This window comes from Scomber japonicus, chromosome 11, assembly GCF_027409825.1.
Source record: "Scomber japonicus isolate fScoJap1 chromosome 11, fScoJap1.pri, whole genome shotgun sequence".
NCBI lineage: Eukaryota > Metazoa > Chordata > Actinopteri > Scombriformes > Scombridae > Scomber > Scomber japonicus.
The window spans coordinates 27,178,005-27,194,322 of NC_070588.1; the positions used below are offsets into that span (position 1 = coordinate 27,178,005).

The window sequence follows — 16,318 nt, forward strand, 5'->3', positions numbered from 1 at the left end:
AGTTCAGCCAGAAAACAACATCCAGATACTCACCTGATATGACAGACTGTTGAAGCCTAATATCACCTTCTGCTGACATTTAGAGTGAACTAAGATTGAGATAGCAAGCAACCAAATGTTCACAGCAGGGACCAGTTAAATCCCCCCTTAATTGAGAATATCGCATTGTTTTCAAAGCAGCAGTTTGGTTTCATTAGTTCCTATCAATCACATTGATCTCTCTCTTGTGCTTTCCTTCAAGAATTTTGGAAACTCTCATGTTTGATAATCCGCAAAAAAAAAAATCTTAAAGTCATTTCCAGTGGGCTTGACAGGTGAGGCTTTAGAAACAACAGATGGGACTAATTCAAACCTGCCAGCTGAGAGCTGCTCCCAGGGGAAGCAGCGGCTATTACACACCCACTGCACTACACTAAATTAGCTTTGCTGTTGCTATATGATGTTATTGTGCAGGGATGTATTAAAAAACACTTTCTGGGCACATAAATCACATGAAGGCAAACGACTGAATTTAGCCTGAACGTATTAAATATGAGGGACTCTTTTCTCTTTTGATGAGGTCTACTGCTGAGTCACATATGAAAGCCATTATCTTTTTATTGATTTCATTTATTAAAGCTATACAAATCACACACAAGATTTGAAGATAAACAGAAGCAGATTCATACTAAAATTATTTTAAAGCTTAGACATAACATGATATATTCCCCCCCCCCCCCCCACAAGTCAGCTGTTTCTATTGTAGCTGTCAATGTCACTAGCTACAATCTCAGTTTATCTCCCTGCAGTACAGTGTCTCAAGGATTTGTCGTATTTTCTTAAATTCAGAGACTCAACAAGTGATGGAGTCCAGCGTCAGCAGGAGTTTGAATCATACTGCGCTGTGCCATTTCTGCTTTATTTACAGGAAGTAATTGCTTGTTAAGTCTGTGTTTTTAATGGGCCTCTGATTCCAGCATCTGCGCTCCCCTATGGGTAAACTGGCTGGCTTGAGAGGGAATATCCTGCCCTCCTCCAGTTCAGCGACAAATCGTTAGCCAGGAACTTGTGTTTCTCCGTTTTTTTCCTCTAAAAACCAAATTTAAGTCAGACTGGATCATATTAAGTCTTCATTCCTCAAGCGGGAATGAAAAAGCAACACTATAAACCGGCGGAAACACTGAAACAACTCTACAGTCATTTAGTAGTCCTCATCTAATCTAATATAGAGCTGCCTGACCCTGATGATGAATTTGATGTGGACTGTTTCCAGATAGAAATGCTGCTGAATTTAATGAAGCTTAATCCTATTGAAACCCACTCAGCATAACTCTTAGTACAACCTTAAAACAAATCTATCCTTTTAAATAATCTGGTATATTTAGAGGAATAAAGCCCATCTGCTCGCTGTGGATTCTTGATTCTGCTCTTAAAATAAATATGAGCGGGAACAAAGCATAAACCAAAAATGTATCTATAAAAAATATCAGATACTGGGTAGGAGGGTGAGATATGATAACATAGCTAAAACTAATGCAGTGTAATACAATAGCCTTCCAATAAAGTTTCCATTCATCAGAGATTCAACTCAAAAGTTATATTGGAGGCTGAAGTTCGTGGTGTTGTTGAATTGTTTTCAGCCATATACTGAGAGGTGTTTTTCCTCTCATTAATATTAATAGGCTGGATGAAATATTAGAAACATCTGTCAGTGTAAAACTAACTACAGCCTCCAAAATAACATGTTTTTAGAATACAGTTTGATTTCCTTCTCCAGTGTAAAGGTATTACATTCCAATTCAAATAAGCTTGATTTGAATATATACGGTATTATATGATAATAAGGTATTATATTACTGCAGGGCTTTTGTTAGACAGCATTAGTTTTAATAAACTGGCAACTGAACTATAGTGTGTTAGCCATCTCCAGTTGTATTATACATTGAAGGGAATTTGACAAATCAAATAACCATAATTGAAATATTGCATTTTAATCTACTTGTAGAATTAGTTTCATCACAGTTCTGAATTATTAAGTACTTTATTGACTTTCCCAGACATTTTAAACACAACATAAAATCTAATTTAAGTCTAAGTCTAAATCTAAGCCATATGCCTCACATCACATACTTTTGTTAGTACATTTCCATGCAGTACACTTTCTACACTATGTATTTCCTTGTGCACTGCGCAAATTTCGACATATTAGTGTTGTCTCAAGTCAAACACGGGACTTAGTGGAAATGACGATTAGTTAGTTAGCAAGGTAGCGTTAGCAAGCTAGCGTTAGCATTCGGGGTACCAAATCATTACAGACTGCTAAATTAACCCAAGACACCTAATGATGGTTTATATGTACAACTTTATAGTTGTGCTTTGTGCTAAAAACATATATATATATATAATGCATTTGTATAATGCAGTGATGTTCAATGTAGTTACAATGTTCTCAGCCGCCATTTCCAGTTTGAAAAGTGATCCCTCCCCTTCTGTTACATAGCCAAGATGATGACCATTGAGTGAGAAGTGTCCATAGTTCCACACTCAGCTTTTAGACTGCTCAGCATCTAGTGCACTGAATTGTTCTATACTTCTCGGTGTGAACGCATTTAGGTACTCAAAATATTAAGTGCAAGTACAGAAGTACAAAATTTGAGACACAGCAACAGTGAAGATAACATGTAGTGATACAGAATGCTGTTACTTTTTTTATATTGAGAAAATAAGCATCAAATACATACCAAGTTTCGTCAGATATTGTGATCAAGGGGGAAAACCTAAGATGACTATGGATTGAAACCTAGGCTGAGTAAAACCAGAGGGAGCTCCAATCAGAGCCTTTGTTACTCTGTGTGGTCAGCCTCAGTCAGCCAGTCTAAACTGTGATCTGAATGTATATCTGTCTGATGACATTGTAAATTCTGCTATGTTGACAAAACTTAGATCATAACTTCATTTAGGCATCACTGCATCTTCATTCCTCCATAAAGAAAGCAGGTTTTCCACTAGAATAAATATTACGTGTGCTCCACAGTGTTGAGTTTTTACCAAGCAGCACTGAGCCCAGTTGTTCTGACCTCCAAAAGGAAATAAACGCAGCCGACGTCTTTCATCCCTAAAAGCTCAACTCAAAGCTAATTTCTCTCCGTGCCTCACGTTCTCTCTTCTCTCCCTCCGCCTTTCTTCCATCAGTGTTCACCCCACCACATCTCACTACTGTGGTGTTTTTGATTCGAGAGCCTGTAATCAGAGCGCCCAATTAGAAGTAACGCTTCAGTTGTCTGAAGTCTATGTTCGCTCAATCCTGACTCAGCTGGTTTGCTTTACGCAGGCGTTGCCAAATTGTACCAAAATGTGTCGTAATCAGGGCGTCCTTATAAAAAGAGCTTATTCTCATTGCTCTACCCAGTCTAAATACAAGTTAGAATGAATGAATAAACTTACAGACATGAAACACTTGACCCCAAACAGGTTCCGATGATGAATGTCAAAGCTGTGTTTTAATAGTGACACCATGGTTTCATTGGAGGTGGGCAGGTGCCTGGAGTTAAGGGAAAAAAGAAGCACAGGGTCTCCTCAGTCTGCTTGTTAATCGAGGTCATGTGAAGAAATGGAGCTTGTGATCTTGTGCTGAGAAACATTACATTGAGTGGGGAGCGAGCATGTGGCTTGCCTTACTGGGGGGCAGGGGGCCGGGGGGGGGGGGGGGGGGGGGTGTCGACATGTTTTTGATCTGGAGCGTTAAAAAGGTATTACTGCTCTGTTTTTACAGTAGCAGCAGGGTGAGGCAGACATACCTTTAGGTTTTTTCAAGTTAGTTTCAAAGGAAGCACCGGTGTTAAAATCCTGTTCCAGATTAAAATATGAAAAAAGAAACACTGTCTACTTTCTCACATGTAATGCTAAAGTTCCCCCAGTTGTCCACTTACTTTCAGCAGCAGAACACTGTTCATTTCTCAAGTTAACAGAGCTATTTTAATGCAGATTTTATATAAACTTGATGTAGCTTTGTAGATTATGTTCTTGTTCTCCTTCTCCTTCTCCTTCTCCTTCTCCTTCTTCTACTACCTACTTCTAATACTACGACTACTTCTTCTACTACTACTACTACTACTACTATTACTACTATGTCTACTACTACTACTACTTCTATTACTACTGCTACTTCTACTACTACTCTCTAATCTGAGTTACCCTTCTTTTCACACCCATTGGTCGCTCTCCCCATCAGAACACTAAATAAAAAGCTTAAATCTCCAGTTGAAGGAGCTGATTTTGGAATGAATATTAGCTTTTGAAACTCCTCCACTTCTTTTCACACACATCAGACCATTTTCATAATCCAGTAATTCCCAGTACTACTTGTTAATGCTAATAAATCTTTACCTGCTAAATGTACTGGAACCATTCCTGGTTTCCTTTCAGAGGATCAGAAATATGATACATATGACTCAAGGCTTTTAACACCAGCACATTATACTCATATTTAATCATCTCTCCTCTGGCTTCCAGATGCTCTTACAATACTATTCAAGATTTTGTTGATCAGTCAAAGACTAAAATGGTTCCAGTCTGTTTGGTTTTTTTTTCACAAAGCTCGTAAACCATTGAAAGACAGACTGTTTAAACATCATTCTACAACCTCTCTGTTTTTCAATTATTATTAAATGGTGTTCAAGTGCACATAATGACTGTATACTGAATTTATTTTAATTTCAGTCAGTATAATTAGCTGAATTTCTAAAATGTTTTAATGTTGTCAAAACAGAAGCAGCCAATAAGAACCTTTTCTTTAGTAGAATAATCATTTAAATGTCAAATTAAACCAGAAAATATGTGATAGAAGAAGAAGTAAGCAAGGGCAGCATGGCAGGAGGAGAGAATATTCAAGTCCAGCAAGAGCAGCACAAGTATTTTTTACGTTCATTTGTGGGTGTGTCTGTTGTCAAAGCGGCTCCGATCTGAATCAAAGGGGCCACACACACACACACACACACACACATACATACACACAAACTCTGATGTATAAATAACCAAGAGACACACACACACACACACTCAAATGAGCTTTCTATCTCTCAGACCACGTGATCCAGCGAGTAAGGGTCTCTCTTTCCCTCCCAGGTTCCAGATTACTCACCCCCCACTCTCTCTCTCTCTCACTCACTCTCTGTCTCTCTCTCTCTCTCTCTCTCCCTCCCTCTCTCTCTCTCTCTCTCCCTCTCTCTCTCTTCCCTCCTCTCCTGCTCTGTCTGTAATCACCTATTCTTGGAGCTTTTTTCCAATTGCCTCATCGGAAAACCATGCAGAGAGAGAGAGAGAGCAGGAGAGAGAGAGAGAGAGGGATGGCCGATCCGCAGCGATTGAACAGTTCTGCTCACAATTTAACCCCATCTGATAGGGGTTAGCGAGGCCTCTCTCTCACACACACACACACACACATATAACGTTCCTCCTCTCCTCTCTGGCTTAGACTGAGGAGAGGTGCGTCTGTTAGAACACAAGTTCAGGATCAAGACTTTTGCAGCAAAATCAAGACATGAAAGAAGAAAAAATACAGGAAAGTTTCATTTTAAGAAGAAATATAGAAAAATAGAACAAGTTTTTAACAACAGGGTAAATGCAGCATCGCTATATTGTACACTGTGTTGGTTTTTAAAGGTGCAGTAGGTGTATAAAACTATAAAGAGAAGTTGTTTTCCCTCCGGCCTGGTTTCCATGATTCTGGCTCCTTTTCTTGTTTTTGTTGTTTCTCTGAAGCTTTTTTTCTCTCTCTCTCTCTCCCCAGTCCTTCCTCTTCCATCTCCCTCACACACATTCGATTTTCCTTATTTTTTTTCGACGCTCTCTGCCCACTTCACAGTTTGTCTCATGGCGTAATGAACTCCAGTCCATTCGTCTTAGAAATTGAGAGCACTCGGGTTTTGTTTTCGAATATGTAGAAATTGCTCATAATCGGATTGCGTAGAGGAATGAATGGAAATAGTGTTTTTAATAAAGTAATCACGCTGCCTTAAATTTGAACCTTCTTTGTGACTCTTATGGAAAGATCCTGTTCAGACATGTTTTAAAGTCATGAAAATACTCTGCTTTCAATCATACTTTGGGTCTAATATGTTTTTTTTTTCCCACAAAAAAGCCCAATTACCTCCTAAAATCTTTAAAATAGCATCTGCTCAAAGTCCAAACTAGCTGTGATGTCGTAAATCCTGCTCCTTCAGTAGAGGAAGGTGAAAACAACAGTCAAACATGCTAAATTAAGATAAACATGGCAAACGTTATACGTGTTTGACATTGTGAGCGTGTTACAGCTTTTCAATCGCTAACAGAATTTATACTTCCATCTCTCAAAAGCATGTCATCTGACATCTAAACCAAACTTTGCCTTCAAATTCAAATACAGTATAAAATAGCCATCACATATTGGTGAGATGAACTTTTCCCCCTCCTCTTGTTCAACAATATTTGAAACCTGATTAAATTCTCTCTATCGCCTCAGAGCCTTGAACTGTTATGAATACATGTCTCCATTACATCTTCCTCCGATCCTTCACAATCACTTCATTATGATGTTAAGAGGCGCTGCGGTTTCCATTTGTCCGGGTGGTGCGCAATTCCGATTACAAGCCATTTTCATATCTGGTTTTCCCCAACAACAAAAAAAAAAGATTCCACATGAGAGCCAAATATTACTGTAGCGCATCCAGACCTGTCACTTGATGCTTCACGGTACTCGCCATTGATAAAAGACTCTTTTTTTTTTTTGAATAAGTGTAATTACAGTCATTCTCTTTCCCATCTTGTACTCGGCGCGCTGTACCATGAGGCCGAAATACCATAAAAATAACCTCAGATGCAGCGTTTGGAAAACTGCTCAGGGGTCAAGTTGCCCACGAGCTTTTGGTTTAGGATCGATTTTCATGCCTGTCTCCAAACCTCAGTCACCAGCGGGTAAACTGGAAAATGACCCCAGTTTAGCCTCAGTCTCACACCAGAGAGTGGAAACAGTCCGTTACTCAGCGCCAAAAGCATGGGTTTGAATTGAAAATGAGAAAAGAGGAACTGACTTAATCTGCTCTGTGGAGAAAGGCAAATCCAGTTTCACTATTAAATGTAATGACAGTGGCAGATGGATTTTAATATTCACTCTGTACATACTGTACTGTGTTGTCTCCCATCAGCGTTTCATTGTAGTGATGATTTATTGCATTTTTCAAGCTACTACAGAAAGCATATGGAGCAATGAATCGGATGGTCACGAATTATCTTTAGATCACAATTTATTATCTGCATTCCCAGGATTGAGATCGAGGACTCGGAGGCGGTCGGCATCTCCAATATCATTTCCAACTTGATCACCATGTTCCCGCGGAGCATTTTGACGGCGTTGCCCAGCGATCTGTTCACCTCCTTCATCAACTGCCTAACGCTGCTCACCTGCTCCTTTGGACGCAGCGCCGCCCTGGAGGAGGTGGTGAGTAACAACGCCTTCAGCTGCCTCCTCACAACTCCACATCTTCTTTCTCCTCCTCACTGAATTCATTCACATTGACTGTGTCGTTTTAATAGAAGATGATGCAGTTTTTAATCCTGCCAAGCTGTTGAGGTTGATGAGTATCTAAATTCATTACTGATGTTGGATTTGAGCATTTGCTGACTTGATGATATGATATTACACAGTTTTTATATGTGTTTTTAGAAAAGAAAAGGCGAGACATGTGGAATCCACATTTCATGACACATTTCTGGGTTTTCCCCTGGAAACTGGTTAGCACTGGCTTATACTGGCTTATACTGGTGCCCAACACCCATCACCACCTGATTAGGCTCCTTTTTCTCTGTTTTTCAACTTTTAAAAGCACACAAAGTTTTCTTTTTCACAAACTGCAGTTTGTCTCCCTGATTAATTACTATGAAGCTGAACCAGACAGATGTTTATGTATCTCATCTTATCAGTGTAATAACTAGATGACAGTTAAAACAATCACTAAGCCACAAAATATGTAGCTGTTGCTGTGTGACACAATGCTTAATATTCATATTTGGCTTTTTGGCGTATTTCATAAGCATATAATCATTTCTTTTAGCAGAGGAACTCATTATTTTAGGCAAATACTGCAGGAAACAAAGAATTTTATTCCAGAGCACATCTGTTTTAGAACATTGGTCATTGTTCACCACCCTGAAAGTGACATTATAGATATGAAATCAATACATATGAATCATACATCACTCAATAGAAAAATGGACAGAAAGTGATGGATCACAAGTTTTAGTGTCTGATGATCATTTGATGAGATAACATAATCCTTTATTAGTCCCACAGTGGAGACATTTACAGTATTGCAGCAAGTGGATAGCAAAAATATAAAGAGCAGCAATAAAACAATAAAAAACAATAAATAATAAGTACACAAGCAATAAAAACAATAGTAGTAAAAAAATATAGTAAAAAACAGATGCACAGTCTGGTAGAACAAGGCTTTTTCTTCATAAGCATTTTCCTTTTATTTATTTATTTCCTAGTTTTCCTAGTATTTTTTTAAAGCGCAGTGTAAATCTTATTTTTTTTCCTCAGTAATAATATCTTACCTCTGACACACATCATAAACATAGTGAAACACAGAGTCATTGTGATGGATTGGCAAACATCCCCCCCGCTCCTCTCTTCCCTCACTCAGCTGGATAAAGATGACATGGTGTACATGGAGGCCTACGACAAGCTGCTGGAGTCGTGGCTGACGCTCGTCCAGGATGAGGAGCATTTTCCTCGAGGCTGCTTCGTCCAGCCGGCGGTCCAGGTCTTCAACTCATACATCCAGTGTCACTTGGCCGCTCCAGACGGCACACGCAACCTGGTGAGACTTTGAATTTTTTCCGTTTTTACAACATTGTTTTACGTTGAGGGAAGGTAAACCAATTTGAAAGAGGCCCTTAAAGCTTTGGAGAAGAAATCAACTTATTTTCTATTCCGGGATTTTGACATTTAAGTTTAAAGTGTCTTCATCTAGACACTTAAATTGTTCACCTCTACTTCTTCATACTTCCTCTGAACCGCTCTCCTCTCCTCTCAGTCAGTGAATGGCATTGCGTCTCACGATGAGGACGAGATCAACGAGCTGCAGGAAGACGACAGAGAGCTATTCTCAGACCAGTTATCCAGCATCGGCATGCTGGGACGTGTGGCTGCTGACCACTGTATCCCCCTACTCACAAGGTAAACACATAAAAACATACCAGATACTTCCATCAAACTTTTCGATTTTGCATTATTAGATGAATAAATTGGTGATCTTGGAGTCTCTGAGCTCATGTTTCCCATGTTGACATCTGTCTCGTGTCCTCTTCCTGCAGCCTGCTGGAGGACCGGGTGACACGACTTCACGGTCAGCTCCAGAGGACCCAGCAGCACCTCATGGCCTCGTCCGATCTCGGATCAGTCGACCGCAAAGTCCTGGATGACCTCTACGAGGACATCCACTGGCTCATACTGGTGTCAGGTCAGCAGCAGGATAGAAAACAGTAGATTTTGTTGTCATCTCCTTAAAATGTCCCTGGATTTACTTTTATGTTTTTTAGAGTTGGATGATTTCCCTGCATGCTCCCTCTGTATGTTTGTGTTTCTGATTGCATTTCCATTTTAGTGTTTATTTTAATCGCTCACTAAATGAATTAGATGTGACATTATAGAATGTACTCATAAATATACATAGAAAAACTACTCAGCTTAATTACTGGAGGGAAAAAAATTAGAATCGTACACTTTTAACAAAAAACATAGATTGAACAGGACAATCAATTTTTCTTCACATGGTTTAAAAATAAATGTACATATACTCTTGTAGGCAAGTCCATGAAAAAACATATGATGTTGTAATGTACTGGAATACGCCTGTTTTTATAGTTTTAACAAATGACTTCTCCAGAAAAGTATATTCCATTTAACTAACTTTATTTGTGAACTCCACCCAGTTCTGTGGGTTTGACTTAATGAAATATTCTCAGAATCGGCATCATTAAAGGCCTGCAGTCTAACCATTTACGCTGCTCAGGCTACATTTTGTAAATGAAGCTGCTGTCAAAACAGAAATTTTAACTTTTGTTATTTTCTTACGTTCAGGTTTTTATGGAGGAGTACAATGAAACAACATAACTGGCACATTTGTGCAGCTGAAAGCACTTTTTACACCATTCCATTCAGAAATGTTGATACAATGACTGATGTAAAGCTGAATATCAACTATGATGACCATCTATTTGTGTGTGTGTGTGTGTGTGTGTGTGTGTGTGGTCTGTGTTAAGCTACTTTCAGGGACAATTGTTGGAGAAAAAGCAGATTTTTGGGTCAGTGGTTAAGATTAGGGTTAGGATAAGTCTCCAGGAAATTAAAGTAAGTCTGTGTAATGTCCCCAAAAGTGACCTCGGCGTGTGCGTGTGCGTGTGCGTGTGCGTGTGCATGTGCGTGTGCGTGTGTGTGTTTATTTATTCTAAACATTGTAAAATCTTAAGTGAACATACTATAACTGTGCATGTGTCTGTGCACTCTCTGCAGGGTATTTACTTGCAGACGACCCTCAGGGAGAAACCCCGCTGATCCCCTCAGAGGTGATGGAGTTCTCCATAAAACACTCGACAGAAGTCGACATCAACACGACGCTGCAGATCCTGGGCTCACCGGGGGAGAAGGCCTCCTCCATACCGGGCTGTAACCGCACCGACTCAGTCATCAGGTGAGGAGGACACAAGACAAAAAAAAAAAAAAAGAGTTCTCTGGTTTTTTGGTTAGTACTCGGTAAGACTGATGTCCTGCTGATGTCCTGGTAGCGATCCAGTGCAGTGAAATACTATTGTTTTGGCTTTGTGACTAGAACTTTCTTGGACAGGGTTGGACACACTATTCTCATTCCCTCGAATAAGTAAGTGTGTCCAAACTCATGACTGGTACTGTAGTAGGTTTAATTTTGAGTCAAACCAGATCATTTCAGAGCTCATGATTTGAAAATCAGTATCAAATGTTGAAAGTTGGAGTTATTAGTTGAAAGTGAAATGTGAAAGTTTGTCTGAAAATGACTTAAAAAAACTAAAGGAAGTGCACAATACTGTATACAGTGTCCTAACCCAACCCCACATTTTAATAAGTCCATTTTTTGCCTCAAATTCCCAGAAATTATGTTTTTAACATTTGAGTGGAAAAACTTGTATTTGGTACTGTGTGTGCCCTCTAACAAGAAAAAGTTATGTGTGTGCTGTTGTAGCTCTGCTGACCCTTAAATGATTCCTCTGCTTATTAAGGATTTATGAGCTTGGTGGCTATAACTTTATTTCACATTTTCAACAACTTTAATGTCAACATAACATGTTCAGGGTGTCAAGTCAGAAAACTGTGAGGTTGACAGTTTCAATCTCCAAACTAAACTAAACTAAGAAAGTGTGAAGTACGGAGAGATGTGAGCCTCACTGTAAGACTTGTGGTTGAACTGTGAAGGTCTCAGGTGTGAATATGTGGAAAAAAAGGAGGAATGTTAAGTAAAGAGTTTCCAGCAAAGGTTTGAAAATATTGAATCAAGGACTAGACAAACTGGTGTCTGAGAAATGTTCATAATGGAAGAGATGACACTTCCAGCCGTCCTTGGATGTTGCGACCTCCATAAAACTCAACCAGAATAAACTCTGACTGCCGACTTTAACATCGTCTGTTAGTTCACTTGAGCAAAGAAGCAAAGTCCTCACGTTCAAAAAGCTACAACCTGAACCAAGATTGTGTATAAAACATTAATGGATTTATCTATTAAGCATCTAACAGATAATGAATCAGCAATTTTGATGATCAGTGAACTTTTTACCTCATTCATCAATGTGGATTACTTGTTACGTCATTGTAAACTGAGTCTTTTTGGATTTGGGAGCAGAAAGCAATTTAAAGATTTCAGCTCCCAGTCACCAAAGTAGTTTTTTATCATTTTCTAGACTAAATCACTAGTTATTTTTTGATTAACTGATATATCAGCGGTGAAAATAATGACTAGCTGATGTCAGCCACCCCGCCATAATTCGTTAATAAAGGAGGAAAAATCCAGGTGCCAGGAGATCCGTAGGTTGGAAAAGAGAGTGTCGAAATACTCGCATTTCAATTTGCAAACACAGTTTCTGTCATCAGCTGGGAAATAAATGATGCCCCAAAACTCCAAATGACTCTAACACCAGGAGGTCAAAGGAGGTCCTCAATAAAAAAATGATTAAACCATTACTCCCTCAGGGGCTGGAATTTCTGACTATCCACATCTCACTTTTCCAGCCAACAGTCTCAGTTTAAACAACACTTTTCTTCTTGAATTCTGGTTTATTTCTGCTTCTGTGATTATTGAACATGAGTACAAAATGATAGCTCTGGAAATACACCACAGATAATAAAATTGATGCTGTGTGTGTGTGTGTGTGTGTGCATGTGTGTGTGTGTGTGCGGGTGTGTGTGTATGTGCGTGTGTGCTGTTTTTAGTCCAGATGGGTTTAAACTTGAACAACAATTATTTATGCAGCTCGACAGTACGTGACAATGGTGTTAGAAACCTTGTGCGCTTCATGGCTTTTGGCAGTCAAACTGGATGCTTGTGTGTTTGAGAGTGTGTGTGTGTGTGTGTGTGTGTGTGTGTGTGTGTGTGTGTGTGTGTGTGTGTGTGTGTGTGTGTGTGTGTGTGTAGAGAGAGATAAACACAGTGATGACAATAGATGGTCACAGCAGCCAGTGATACTGTTTGTTGAAGGTCATTGAGCTCCTGTGTTTTCTAGATTGTTCATAATGGTGCGGGGGTGTGTGTGTATGTGGGTGCGGGTGCGTAAGGGGGTGACAGCGATGGCAGAGGATTGCAGAGACGAGTGGTCGACAGCATCGGGTTTCCTAACAGCGAGCGGCCGACCCCGGCTCCGTAAATGTCAGCGTGGTTTTGTTTTCTGCAAACAATGTGAAACTGTGCACTGTCCTGGAAGTGGGGGGGGGGGGCTGTAAGCTGCTTTAAGCCCTCTGTCTCTCTGGCCTTTCATACACTCTGTGTGTGTGTGTTTGTGTTTGTGAAGCCCATTCTTTCATAATCAAGATGATGGCTACTGACACAATGTAACAATATGTATATGGTACATGGTCAGTTTTTATGATTAATCATTTGATCTACCAAGTGTCAGAAAAGTCAACGTTTCCAACGGCCAAGCTGACATCTACACATTCATATAAAATATACAGTTATAGGCCAAAGAAAAGATATAAATCCTCACATTTAAGAAGCTTGAAACCATCAATCACGACTTGATTAATCAATCGATTATTATAAATTATTAACTGATTACACTAAACCTCATTTTACACTAAACTTAATCTTTAGACTAAACCCCCATCTTATACTAAACTTCATCTTACGCTAAACCTCATCTTATACTAAACGTCATCTTACACTAAACCTCATCTTACACTAAACTTCATTTTACACTAAACTTAATCTTTACACTAAACCCCCATCTTATACTAAACTTCATCTTACAGTAAACCTCATCTTTACACTAAACCTCATCTTAACGCTAAACCTCATCTTTACACTAAACCTCATCTTTACACTAAACCTCATCTTTACGCTAAACCTCATCTTTACACTAAACCTCATCTTTACACTAAACTTCATTTTTACACTAAACCTCATCTTTACACTAAACCTCATCTTTACACTAAACTTCATCTTTACACTAAACTTCATTTTTACACTAAACCTCATCTTTACACTAAACCTCATCTTTACACTAAACCTCATCTTACACTAAACCTCATCTTTACGCTAAACCTCATCTTACACTAAACCTCATCTTTACGCTAAACCTCATCTTTACACTAAACCTCATCTTACACTAAACCTCATCTTTACACTAAACCTCATCTTTACACTAAACCTCATCTTTACGCTTAACCTCATCTTAAACTAAACCTCATCTTACACTAAACCTCATCTTTACGCTAAACCTCATCTTTACATTAAACTTCATTTTTACACTAAACCTCATGTTACACTAAACCTCATCTTTACGCTTAACCTCATCTTAAACTAAACCTCATCTTTACACTAAACCTCATGTTACACTAAACCTCATGTTACACTAAACCTCATGTTACACTAAACCTCATCTTTACACTACACTTCATTTTTACACTAAACCTCATCTTACACTAAACCTCATCTTACACTAAACCTCATGTTACACTAAACCTCATCTTTACACTAAACCTCATGTTACACTAAACCTCATCTTTACACTAAACCTCATCTTTACACTAAACCTCATCTTACACTAAACCTCAATTTTACACTAAACCTCATCTTTACGCTAAACCTCATCTTTACGCTAAACTTCATCTTACACTAAACCTCATCTTACACTAAACCTCATCTTTACGCTAAACCTCATCTTTACGCTAAACCTCATCTTACACTAAACCTCATCTTTACACTAAACTTCATTTTTACACTAAACTTCATTTTTACACTAAACCTCATCTTACACTAAACCTCATCTTACACTAAACCTCATGTTACACTAAACCTCATCTTTACACTAAACCTCATCTTACACTAAACCTCATCTTACACTAAACCTCATCTTACACTAAACCTCATCTTTACACTAAACCTCATGTTACGCTAAACCTCATCTTTACACTAAACCTCATCTTACACTAAACCTCATCTTACACTAAACCTCATCTTTACACTAAACCTCATCTTTACGCTAAACCTCATCTTTACACTAAACCTCATCTTACACTAAACCTCATCTTACACTAAACCTCATCTTTACGCTAAACCTCATCTTACACTAAATCTCATCTTAAACTAAACCTCATCTTACACTAAACCTCATCTTTACACTAAACCTCATCTTTACGCTAAACCTCATCTTTACACTAAACCTCATCTTACACTAAACCTCATCTTACACTAAATCTCATCTTAAACTAAACCTCATCTTACACTAAATCTCATCTTAAACTAAACCTCATCTTACACTAAACCTCATCTTTACGCTAAACCTCATCTTACACTAAACCTCATCTTTACGCTAAACCTCATCTTTACACTAAACCTCATCTTACACTAAACCTCATCTTTACACTAAACCTCATCTTTACACTAAACCTCATCTTTACGCTTAACCTCATCTTAAACTAAACCTCATCTTACACTAAACCTCATCTTTACGCTAAACCTCATCTTTACATTAAACTTCATTTTTACACTAAACCTCATGTTACACTAAACCTCATCTTTACGCTTAACCTCATCTTAAACTAAACCTCATCTTTACACTAAACCTCATGTTACACTAAACCTCATGTTACACTAAACCTCATGTTACACTAAACCTCATCTTTACACTACACTTCATTTTTACACTAAACCTCATCTTACACTAAACCTCATCTTACACTAAACCTCATGTTACACTAAACCTCATCTTTACACTAAACCTCATGTTACACTAAACCTCATCTTTACACTAAACCTCATCTTTACACTAAACCTCATCTTACACTAAACCTCAATTTTACACTAAACCTCATCTTTACGCTAAACCTCATCTTTACGCTAAACTTCATCTTACACTAAACCTCATCTTTACGCTAAACCTCATCTTTACGCTAAACCTCATCTTACACTAAACCTCATCTTTACACTAAACTTCATTTTTACACTAAACTTCATTTTTACACTAAACCTCATCTTACACTAAACCTCATCTTACACTAAACCTCATGTTACACTAAACCTCATCTTTACACTAAACCTCATCTTACACTAAACCTCATCTTACACTAAACCTCATCTTACACTAAACCTCATCTTTACACTAAACCTCATGTTACGCTAAACCTCATCTTTACACTAAACCTCATCTTACACTAAACCTCATCTTACACTAAACCTCATCTTTACACTAAACCTCATCTTTACGCTAAACCTCATCTTTACACTAAACCTCATCTTACACTAAACCTCATCTTACACTAAACCTCATCTTTACGCTAAACCTCATCTTACACTAAATCTCATCTTAAACTAAACCTCATCTTACACTAAACCTCATCTTTACACTAAACCTCATCTTTACGCTAAACCTCATCTTTACACTAAACCTCATCTTACACTAAACCTCATCTTACACTAAATCTCATCTTAAACTAAACCTCATCTTACACTAAATCTCATCTTAAACTAAACCTCATCTTACACTAAACCTCATCTTTACACTAAACCTCATCTTTACACTAAACCTCATCTTACACTAAACCTCATCTTACACTAAA

The 16,318-nt window shown here is 38.4% G+C and overlaps 1 protein-coding gene across 1 annotated transcript in view; it reads left to right on the forward strand.

Annotated features, from left to right (window-relative positions):
• Positions 1–16,318, forward strand: part of xpo4 (exportin 4) — a 64,386-nt gene that overhangs the window by 37,692 nt on the left and 10,376 nt on the right. Inside the window, exons 9-13 of the mRNA XM_053328898.1 lie at positions 7,279–7,453; positions 8,661–8,837; positions 9,054–9,196; positions 9,334–9,479; positions 10,532–10,709. Of these exons, the coding sequence (XP_053184873.1) occupies positions 7,279–7,453; positions 8,661–8,837; positions 9,054–9,196; positions 9,334–9,479; positions 10,532–10,709 (819 nt within the window). The remainder of the gene's footprint in view (positions 1–7,278; positions 7,454–8,660; positions 8,838–9,053; positions 9,197–9,333; positions 9,480–10,531; positions 10,710–16,318) is intronic.